Below are 12,303 nucleotides of genomic sequence, written 5' to 3' on the forward strand. Positions count from 1 at the left end.
AATACTTATCCGTTTATAAGTGTTGGCATGATTGAACTTTGAAGAATGGATGACAAAACGTAGCTTTTACTCGAATGAGCTTTGTGCCCTTTATACTTTTAGGATTGATAACAAAAAAATTCAATCAAAAAGTTATTTTGTCACTATCAATCGTGTATTTCTGGATCGATTTAACACTAGCTTCCGGATTAATTCTTTGGAGCTGTGATTATCATGGTCCTAATAAGTTTCCTTTTATATATATATATATATATATATATATATATATATATATATATATATATATATATATATATATATATATATATATATATATATATATATATATATATATAAATCAACCGGTTTTAAGGTCCGGTCCAACTACGTGAACTATCAAACCGCTAAGACAGTTTTGATTTCGGGTCCGATTTTCAAATCCTTTTCACGCCATTTTAAAATTTTAATAATACCATAAAACTATTTAAAGTTGAAATTAACATGAATACATGACCAACAACGCAAATCAAAGCGAACCAAGTTTATTTTTACGTTGCACCATCTAACATCATAGAAATGAAATGAAATTAAAAGAAAGAAATAACATAAAGCAATATCAATCAAGTCCGGTTGCGCATTACACCACTTAATAATGCCGTGCGTAAAGACAAAATATAAATTAAAAGAAAATTAAAAACACAAAACATTGTCAATCATATTAGTTGAAAACTACACATCCACATGACACCAGAAAAATAAAATAAAATCAAATCAATTATATTAGTTGTATATATATAATGCCACCTAACACCATAAATTAAATAGAACTGAACGTAGACCGGTAACAAAAAAAAAAGTTGTATATGACATAATTTAACATAACATCACCTATGACCTAACAAAAGAAAATGATAGGACCCGTCATCCATCCAAATATTTTAGTGGGTGACAAAAGAAAACAACACTGGAGGGTCGTTGACCAAAAATTTAAGTGACCATGTGATTCCTATTGACTTACATGTTACAATTGTTTCCATTCACATTTTCTTCTTACACGATATATATTTCTTATAAGGCCATTTGGTATAATCAGGAAGAAAGCATCTGTGGAAAGACCACAACCAATCAGCAATATTTTCTTCTCTCTTCCTTTTATTCACCACGATAATGGTGTGGAAGGAGATGGTGGCGAAGTGGAAGGAGATGGTGATGAGGTGGAGGGAAACCACGCTGCTTGGCGTGTCCCCCATACTCGATGAACTAATAATGTCTTCAATCGGGAAAGAGTATGATCACCTAAAAATCCAAATGGAAGACATAATATCGGCTACGGACAACTTTAGCCCCAGCAAACTCATTGGGCGTGGTGGGTTTGGTCCGGTGTACAAAGGTGAACTTTCTCTTCCGACAGGATCAACTATGGTAGCTTTCAAGTGCTTGGATCATAGATCCTATCAAGGAAACACCGAGTTTTGGAAGGAGATCATGATGCTTTCTAAATGCAAACATGAAAATCTTGTCTCTCTCCTGCACTTTTGCATTGAGGATGATGAGAGAGTCCTTGTGTACGAGTATGCCGCTGGTGGAAGCCTTGATCATTATCTAAGTGATGCTAAAACCCTTAAATGGAACCAACGGCTTTGTATATGCATCGAGGTTGCACGTGCACTAAACTATCTTCATGATCCCGTGGAAACACAACAAAGAGTTCTCCATCGAGACATGAAAAGCTCAAACATCCTTCTGGATCATAATTGGACTGCTAAAGTTTCTGATTTTGGTTTGTCAAAAATAGGCCCAGCAAACCAACCACAGACATATCTAATCACCAATGTTGTTGGTACGCCGGGGTATACTGATCCGTTATATTCAGAGACATGCTTGCTAACAAAAGAGTCGGACGTGTATTCTTTTGGAGTTGTGCTGTTTGAAGTAATGTGTGGCAGATTATGTTATGATTGTAGTACTAGTGGTGAACTAACTGCCATTTTAGTGCCTGAGTGGAAAAAATATTATGATGAAAATAAACTACATGATATTATCTTTCGAGATCTAAAGGAACAAATGGTTTGGGATTCTTTCATTACATTTGCAGCCATTGCAAGACGATGTTTAGAAAGAGATCGTACGGAGCGACCCACGATGGATGAGATCTTAAATGAACTCGAGGTTGCACTGGAAAAACAAGAGGTAAGTATATATCTTTATCATTTAAAGATCATATCTTGTTTTTCGTGGTATAACGTTATGACAAAATATTATTTGCAGAATACAACTTTTGACGACCATTTATTCAAGATTTCAAAGCTTGCAATACCTCCTCTGCCGTACAAATCCCGAAAGGAACTCGTCTTACGTCTCTCCGATGGGATTCTCGTCGATGGAAGGAAAAGGGTAATTAGCTTTTATGTTTGCTTTATTTTTATTATTTTCTATATAAAACAAAACAAATAACTTCCAAAGTTCTACTAAACTTTGTAATTCTTATTATGTTTAAGTCATAAAATAACTATGCACTTGATCATTACTCTCGTCATGGTCACCAAAGTTTTTTTTTTTTTTTTGTACCTATTCAGTTATTTTAGATCATTGGGTACCCACTGAATAAGTCATATGGTAAGGACACATCCAAATATATTTAGCTTGTATTTAATGAAATTTACATTTAAAGTTAATGAATTATTATTTTAAATATAAGTTTAAATTTATTTTTCCTTTCCCGTATATGTTGGGAATAACAAATATATTCATTAATGAATTATTTTAAACCGTGGAACCAATAACCATTATTTTTTCAAGTTTTAGATCTTATTATTTATCGAAAAAAATTCTAAAAATATAAAAACTCATAAATTTTTATCTTCTTTCCATCGATATCAAATTTGATAATTTTTTTATACCTGTTCAGCTTCACATTATAAATCTGCACTATAAATACTTAATTTTATATAAATTCACTGTATAAATCTTTACAAATTCACAATGTGAATCTGCACAAATTTACAGTGTAAATATGAATAGATCATTTTTTTTTTAAATTTTATATCAATGGATGGATGATAAAAAGTTCTTAATATCTATATTTTTAGCTTTTATTTTTGTGATAAATTTGCTTTAAAAGTTAAAAAAACGTTTTGTTCAACTAACACTAGAAATTTATCGTACAACATACTTTCTTTCAAAGAATGGTGGTTTTATGTTACCGATAAATAATAAATTCATTGGTTGCTCGTATATAGACTATGTATCACCTAAAATAGAAAAATGGCATACCTTAAATTTTGTATATAACTAAATTAGTTGTCTTTGTAGAAAAGTAAAATCTTTGTTTTTCTTTGAACTAAGTACGTTTATATGTTTATTTGGCAGTGGCTTTGGATAAATGAACACAAACAAATTAATGAAATGGAATCCGCAACAGAATCTTTCCATACATTGGATAGAGTCGATACCTTTACTAACATATCAAGGTAAGCTAGCGGTCGGCTCTTCATCACAATATATATATATATATATATATATACTAGGTTATAATGTGGATGGACAACTATTATACGGACGTCTGAACAGTGCTATTATATGAGAATCATAAAGAAAATAAGTTGTTTATTAATGCGAATACGTTCAACCTCATATAAATAACGTCATTTTAATCAATTCTTAATAATTCTTATTTATTTTTGTTCTCAAACATCGTTTTTCACCTATTTCATTCTCACAGAATACGAATAAACAAACATCTTGACAACATTCTGACATAATGAGAATAGTAATAAAACTCTATAATAATCTAATAAACGATTTAATTAGTGAGATTGTGTGATAATAACAATAGTTATGTCAGATTAAACGTATTCATATTATTAAACAATATATTTTCTCACAGAATAACATTGTTCACACGTCCGCACAATAGATGTTAATCCATATTTGAACCTAGTTTCTCTCTCTCTCTCTCTCTCTCTCTCTCTATATATATATATATATATATATATATATATATATATATATATATATATATATATATATATATATATATATATATATATATATATATATATAACAAAACTTATTTCTTTTTTTCGCTTGATTTATTTTAGGTTATGTTTTTTATTAAAAAAACTGAATATATCATTATTTATAATTTTTCTTGCAATTTCCATAAAAATCTATATTTATATACAAAAACTAATTTTTTTTTTAATAAAAAAACTCATTTCATTTCTTTATTTTATGATAATTTAAGATCTATTTTTCACCGAAAAAATTTAATAAATATATCAAAATTCATATTTTCTTTTGCACTCATTAAAAATAGATTAATTTTGATGGGAAAAAAATAAATTTTCAATACAAATTCACATTGTCAATCTGCCCAAATTTACAGTGTGAATAATAGTAAGTCAGATTCATATTTGGATTTCTGAAACCTAAATTATATACAGTTCAGATTCACAATGTGAATAAATTTATTTGTAGATTTTACAAAACTAATTTACAAGCAATTAAATCGTTAAAATATTAAAAAACTAAAAAGAAATATATTTCGATTAATACCTAAATTTCACTTAATTTGTAAATGATCAAAGAGTTGAAATAGTTAGTCAAATTCACATTGTGAATGTTAAAATTGAAATGTTTATAGTTTAAATTCACAATGTAAATCTGAACTAATCGAGTTTTTTTTAATCGATGATGACGGTTATTAATAGAGGACAAACAATTGAGATTTTTGGTATAATTAGTTTTTTTGGATAAAAACAAACTTAAATATTGAAAAAAAACTACAAAACAAAGTGAGTTTTTTTTTTTAAAATGAAAAAAGTTTATATATTTATATATATATATATATATATATATATATATATATATATATATATATATATATATATATATATTAACATTGATATCGATAGAAAAATGATGGAAAATCGTGAACAACAGTATATTCGGTTTTTTTCCGATAAAAACGTAACTTAAAAATTTTAAATGAAAAAAATAGATGGATTTATTGGTAAAAATATGAGTTTTATGATATAAATTAGTGTATGTAAATCCAACGTACACATGTACATCGATTCTCTTGACCGTTGATAGCTTTTAATTTTGACGTTAATGATTCGTTAATTGGTTCCTTATTAATAATGGATCTCTAGTAACCTCATATATATATATATATATATATATATATATATATATATATATATATATATATATATATATATATATATATATATATATATAGTAGGATCAAATGAGAACATCAAAAAGGTTGAAAACGCAAAAACAAATTATATTCATTTGTGATTCCATGTATTCATTTGTGGAGAATGATAATTTTTTACGCATTTAATTTCAATTGAAAAAAAAACATATTCATGTTGATTGTATGTAAAAATTTATCATTTCTCTACAAATAAATACATGTAATCACAAATGAATATACTTGTTCTCGCGTTTTCAACGTTATATATATATAAGGGAAGGTTCAAATGAGAACATTATGAAATCGAGAACGCAAGAACAAATCAGGACCACATATTTTTTTTGCAACAAAACCCTTCCACGTATCGGTGCGATGGAGCAGCATATTATTCATACGTGATTATAAACAACCACCATCGCAACTAAAGCAAAACTATATATATATATATATATATATATATATATATATATATATATATATATATATATATATATATATATATATATTACGTTCCTCCGTTACCCCCGTACGCGCGAGGGTTTTACGGCTAAAAAAATATGTAGTTCAGATTTGTTCTTGCGTTCTTAATTACATAATTGTTCTCATTTAAACCTATATATATATATATATATATATATATATATATATATATATATATATATATATATATATATATATATATATAGAGAGAGAGAGAGAGAGAGAGAGAGAGAGAGAGAGAGAGAGAGAGAGAGAGAGAGAGAGAGAGAGAGAGAGAGAGAGAGAGAGGAGAGAGAGAGAGAGAGAGAGAGAGAGAGAGAGAGAGAGAGAGAGAGAGTTAAGAACGAGTGAGCACAAAAAAATAGGTGAACATCGCGAGGATAAATATCGGCCTTTAATTTAGAAAATTGAGTGGTAATGATTAATCTAGTCTTTTTTTGTATTTTGTTTAAATCCGAAAGGACATTTTTCATAATTTTCGTCAAAAAAATTCAGAATTTCCATCAAAAAGGTTAATAAGAAAGGGGCTAAAAGCGTAAAAAATAAAACAAAGGTTTGGGAGACCAGCTATTTCTACGCGCATGACGCGCTGCACGCTCTATCCTACCACCTTATGACACATGGTACATTCTTATTGGCTGGTTTATTTTTTTTACCTAATTTGTTTTTTGTCCATATCATTTTTTTCTTTGAAAAGAAATTTGAAAAAACTAAAGTTATTAAAATTTAATTCTCTTTAAAATGAACAGAATCATGAAAATTTATTTTTTTTAATTAAAAAACCCAGAAAAAATATTCTCCAAAAATCATATAAATTTAAGGGATACTTCTACTCAATATACTAGTGACTTTCTAAAAAGAATTTTTCAAAAATAAGTTTTTGAAGTATTTATTTTTAATTTTAACAAATATTAAATTTGTAAGAAAATATTGAACATAACATGATCCAAAATTTGATGATTCAAAATATTTATGATTCAAAAAAATCTTTTCGATTGTTTTTCAACGTTAATTTGTTATGATCTAAAAATATTTGAACTTATGTATTTTATAATTATTAATTATATCTTTTATGATTTAAAATTAAATAATTCAAAGTATATAATGACAAATAACTTTTTTGAACAAAAACTAAAATGTAAAATTTTAAGAACAAAAAATAATATGATTCAATAAAAGTATGAACAGGAAATATTATAATCTTTAATATTCTTCTTATTTAAAATTTTGTAATTGTTAAAAATCAAAAATTCAAACCGATATGTGGTTTAAAAAATCAAAGTAAATCAAAATAAATAAAATCAAAAAATAATAAAATAATAAAAAATACTAGCACCTTAAAGTATGTAGTAAAACTCACTTAAACGACGTTCCATGGGCATTCGATGTACGTGATTAAGTCCTTAAGTTTGTATTAGTTACCACGGACGTGGGCCGAATGCAAACGCAACATGACAAAATAGTTGGTTTCTTTCCATATTATTCTTATCGATTTATTTTAGATATTTTCTTATGGTGAAATTTTGTTTCTTTCCAAATTATTCTTATCGCTATATTTTAGATATTTTATTATGAATGAATTAGTGAAATGTGATAAAAAGTTACATGTGAATGTGATGTGTGCAGATTTTTATATGTTAGAATCATGAGTACATACTCTTCTTACCGTTATTTGGTTGCAAATGTCAAGACCCAATTCTTGTCACCAAATATTGCTTACACTATGAACCTTGTCTTCAAGAATTTGAGCAGAAATGAAAATAGTCAGATATATGTACCCTTCAAAATTAAAATGGAAGACGACAGACTCTTTCGTAATTCTTCTGTTCCTCGTGTCAGAGAAGATGGATGGGCAACGACCGAACTATATCAATTTATCAACAAAAATAAGGAAAATAGTTTTAGGATTGAGTTCTTTCTTGAGGGTCATAGGCAGGAAAGCGTACGCATGTATGCTATTGAAGGCATCGAATTTCGACCTGTGTAGCATGTAAATTAAATAATTATTTTATTGCTCAACGTTTTTACAGTATTTTGTAAGCAAATAATACAAATGGCGCTATATTTCATTTTGTTTCACTTTTGACAATGATTTTTTTTTTTTTTTTTTTTTTTTTAATTGAACATTGTATTTAATGTACACCACATAACAGGTTAGCAGGTTAATTGCCTCTGATTGCAACCTTTATAGTTCCCTTTTCTCATTTAAATCTCTATGTGGTGGAAGGGACATTGAGCATCAAAAGTAAACTTCTATAAGTAAGTTTGGTGAGAGCGTTGTTATACTTGTTATAGTCCATGTAAACATCAAATATCATATTTTAACCAAATTTATCATTTACATGATGTGGGTTGTCATATTTGTCATGCCTATTTTTTTTATAATTAATTAATATAAAAAGTAATCAAAGATCAAGTTTTGTAGGTTTTATAATATAAAAGATAATAATAATATTAATAATAATTAAAATAAATCCATTTATTTAACATAAACTAGTGAAATTCCCCACGTTGCAAGGGTTGGTAATCCAAATAAAAACTAACGATGCAGTTCCAAATTAGTCGAGAAAATCCCCTCATGTGACAACATATAACTCTTGTGTGGTTTCAAACGAATCGAACATCTGAATAATATTCTCATGCTTTCACTTCGTATAGATCTGAAAAAAAAATTAGGCTACATGATTGACCAACAAATATACAAGTGATTGAATGCAACAAATAACAACGTCTTTTGGTTTTTGGTAAAAAAAATCAAATAAATTGTTGAAAACAAAAACCAAAAGGTGTAAACTCAAAGTAAATTGCTAGTTAGTGTTTCTTTTTTTGGGAAAAAGAATCAAAACAAATTAAAAAAAAGTAAAAAAGTTGTAAATTGAAAGTATAGTGATATTTACAGCATTAATAACCAAAAATGGAAAATGAACCTAATAGCAATGTATTTTGGTTAATGCAAAGTACATTGCTATTTGGAACATGTTACTCCTAAAAATGGAAAATGCACCTAATGACAATGTAGTTAGGTTTTTGGAAAAAAAAAAAAAAAACAAAACAAAAGAAACTACAAAAAAAAAAAGTGTAAATGCAAAGTGCATTGCTATTTACTGCATTTATCATATAGATATGGAAAATGCACTAAATGCAAGATACATTGCTATTTAGTGCATTTGCCACCTAAATATAGAAAATCCGCCAAAAATAAATACCAAGTTATCATATTGTTCTTATAATCTCAAGTTGAATAATAACATATTAAATTACCATTTTCTCCTCATCTTTCCGACTCTTTATGACCTCCAAAGGCTACTCGCTAATCGTCTTTTCAAGTTCCACCATTTTATCCTAATTGTATGTGTTTTCATCAATTCATATCTCAGTTTGTCCGTTTTCCAAAAATAAGCAATATCTCTTGTAAAACACAAAACAAAATTCGTATAAAATAAAGTTTTTGCTTACATACCTATGTCTTGTTTTCTAGGACTTGACTAATTTATCCCTATGTCAATGGTGTAAAAATTAAGGATCATTAAGAGCAAAAGTTTAATGTCAAACATAAACGCTTGTATACCTCGGAAAGTCATAGTGGGCAACGATACGGTGACAAATGTAAATAATGATACAACTGAACCATTGATAAATTTTGTGAATTTTAATATTATAATTAGAAAATTTGAGTAAAATGACAGATTTTAAAGACTAAGTTGGAGGTATCTTTTGACAAGTAGAAAAAGTATGTCGAAATAGCATCCTGCTTTCTCACAACACGGTATTTTGGTAGAATTTTGAAAGTATGATGCTATTTTTAAAGTTTTAAGTACTTAAGAAATAAATAAAAATGGAATTGTAGTTGAAAAAATTATGTTAAAGAACTGCTTTTTTTTTTATGATTTTAGTTTGGTTCTATTTTGAATGTCCCTCACATGATGAAAAATTTAAGCAAAAAATGTCAATACTCAATAAACGCCTCTACCAGTATTGTTTGCGAGTCTCCTTGATACCAGATTTAGAACGATCCTACCAAGACCTGTACAAATTATATGCATACCAACATCAATCACCTTACATGCATTATTTGGAGAGAGAGAGAGAGAGAGAGAGATGGAAGCAAAGAATCATGATATTAACCTTTTAATGGTGCAACAAATTCCCGCACTCAATGCTTGGAAATCAAAATCAAAATCAAAAGTTTCAAAGGTAAAACATGTATATGTTGCTAATATAAGATTTGCATAGTTAGAGTGCAGAAATACTATCGGTTTCTAAGAGTAATCAAACAATAATTTGAATGGGCAACAACTCATAAATTGCCTTAAAAGGGCCAGTTACTTAGCCTGCAACATAATCTATTTTATCATATCCTTAATTAAAAATTATGTTGAAAAAAATTAGAAGTTATATTAATATTGTCGTTCAAAAAAGTTCAAGATCAATCGAAAGGGTAATGAACCTTGCTTCTTTTTAAACTACTTTCCAAAATAAATAATAAATTCTGGTCCACGTGAAACTATATTATCAGAGTTGAAGGCATTTCCCTTGCTAACAGTTCCATCAAAAAATTATCTATTACCATTATCATTTTAGAACTATTCCTCATATGTCATTGGTAAAGCATGACTTCATCTTTTCACAATACATCCAAAACCCTAGAACAAAAAATGAATTCATCAGTTGAGGTTAGGAATTTGAGAAATGTAAATTTGATTTTGCATAGGGAGTTGTAAAGTGGAACATGAAGTATGGTGAATGCCAAGTAAAAAAACGTATGATTACAAACAAAATGAGCAATATGCGAACTATACAACTTACAAAGATTAAAAATTCTATTTTTTTTTTCATATTAGAAGTAATCTTACCTGGATTTTACTGAAAAAAGAGAGAAGAAACGATTTTTACACAATTCTTTAAACTATGATAAATTAGAGCAAGTAGCCATAATTTATAGACTTACAAGATCGGAATTTTCAATGTTAGGAGTTTCTTATTGCAAAAAAAGAAGTGATTTTAACACACACTTTAGAACTGACGTAAAATTTGTAAGTACTCATACACATAAAGACTTAAAAGTCGGATTTTTCCATGTTAGGAATATTCTAACCTCCTTCAACAAAAAGGGAAGGATTTCTAAAGTATAATTCAAAGGATTATGAATGAAATTTGTTAGTACCCAGACCTTATAAGTACTTTAAAGATAGCATACTTACATGTTAGTAAAAACTCAAACCTTCTTTCACAAAAAGAGAAACAATTTCTAAAACATTGTTCAGAAACTTGTGTGAAATCTGTAAGTACCTAGAACTTATAAAGGCTCCAAGATGAAAGCTTACCTTTTTAGGATCTTTAATGGAGCCCTGGCCTCTGATGAAGAGAAGAAATACAATTGAGGTTTCAACCCGCTTCAATGAATTGCCTCTAGGAACCAGAAGCCTCCCAACGAAGTTAAACTGTTGATATTTACAAAGAAAAAAACATCATTAAGTCTTTCCATTTTTGTCAAGATATGTCTTGATGAATTTCTTTAAATGCAAATAGCATACATTTGGGAAGCTGTTAACGGGTATATCCAAATGCAGGATCTTCTTTGCAATGGATGAACTTGGGCTTGTCAGTGCATAATTCTAGTGAATGAGGGAATGAATTAGTGGCAGTTAATAAGAAGTTTGATGAAATTTTTTTACCAGACTTCATCGAGGACTTTCATCGAATACTATGAATGCATATAATGTCCCAATTCTGTATATGAGGATAAGAAGTGGTCGAAGTGTTAGTGGTTGTCACTTGTCAGGGTTTAAGAGAATTTAGAGCGGTTCTGTTAACAAGAAAGGTTTGGATCCCCAACAGTCGAAACAATCTGGAGAGGAATAGAGATGCAGCGATGTGGTGCCGATGAGGAATGGTTGGGAGGATTTGAATAGGAGGAACAGACCGGTGTCGTCTCTATTTTACCGGTTCGGTAATCGACTAAGATATTAAGAATATGATAATATGGGAGGAGATAAGGGTTAAAAAAATGACCATAAATACACTAATAGATGCATAAACATATAAGGAGATGAAGGGTTAAATGATCATCTAATAAACCTAAATATACACGAGTAAATATATGTACATATGCACGTAAATACATAAATACACCAAGTTTACAAATGACCCATTAAAATTTTCATGTACAAATCATATTCTTATATAAGTTTTTATGTAGAATCCATATTCATTAAAAAAAACTATCAACTTTTTCCATCTTCATAATTTAAAAAAAAGTAAAACGAAGAAACATAGACTCACCTTCTGTGTATTAGTGACAACATAGGATACGATGAAGAGAAGTGTAATATAATATGCTTTAAAAGTGCAATTTGTTCATAGTTATAACTGATGGGTTTTGAGCAAGGTTCTAAAAAGCTCGTTATGGCTCCGCTATGGCGTGCCACGACTCCAAGGCTTGCACCTGCCGCCAAACTTTGCCAAAATGCCGCCTTAACTCATATATGTGTATAAAAATGAATAATAGTTGAAAATACATATAAAAATATTAATTATATAAAAAATTGTCGCCTTAAGTCACGCCTTACAAACATCATGACTCGCCAAGGCTCGAAAAAGTTTGAGGCTTGACATTGCCCGCCAAGTCACGCCTTATG

At 28.8% G+C, this 12,303-nt stretch overlaps 1 protein-coding gene and 1 long non-coding RNA gene across 6 annotated transcripts; one reads left to right on the forward strand and one right to left on the reverse strand.

Moving 5' to 3' along the window:
- The first annotated feature begins 951 nt into the window (after positions 1–951).
- Positions 952–7,744, forward strand: LOC111887285 (probable serine/threonine-protein kinase PBL23). Of its 2 annotated transcripts, none has more exons than XM_023883453.3 (4): positions 952–2,169; positions 2,248–2,373; positions 3,349–3,449; positions 7,292–7,744. In XM_023883453.3, exons 1-4 carry the CDS (start codon positions 1,147–1,149, stop codon positions 7,650–7,652), a joined length of 1,611 nt encoding a protein of 536 aa, XP_023739221.1. In that variant the 5' UTR covers positions 952–1,146; the 3' UTR covers positions 7,653–7,744. The 2 variants fall into 2 exon arrangements, with proteins under 2 accessions (XP_023739221.1, XP_052620246.1); XM_052764286.1 differs by lacking the exon at positions 7,292–7,744 and adding an exon at positions 6,161–6,529.
- A 326-nt stretch (positions 7,745–8,070) lies between these two features.
- Positions 8,071–11,709, reverse strand: LOC111887286 (uncharacterized). 4 transcript variants are annotated; one of them, XR_002848721.3, is made up of 5 exons: positions 11,200–11,709; positions 10,990–11,106; positions 9,791–10,308; positions 8,927–9,689; positions 8,071–8,325 (listed from the first exon to the last, which is right to left on the reverse strand). It is a non-coding gene; the product is annotated as an uncharacterized LOC111887286 (long non-coding RNA). The 4 variants fall into 4 exon arrangements; XR_006192372.2 differs by having other exon boundaries at positions 10,233–10,308; positions 11,200–11,707; XR_002848720.3 differs by having other exon boundaries at positions 8,927–10,308; positions 11,200–11,708.
- Positions 11,710–12,303: the final 594 nt, after the last annotated feature.

This window comes from Lactuca sativa, chromosome 5 (assembly GCF_002870075.4).
Source record: "Lactuca sativa cultivar Salinas chromosome 5, Lsat_Salinas_v11, whole genome shotgun sequence".
NCBI lineage: Eukaryota > Viridiplantae > Streptophyta > Magnoliopsida > Asterales > Asteraceae > Lactuca > Lactuca sativa.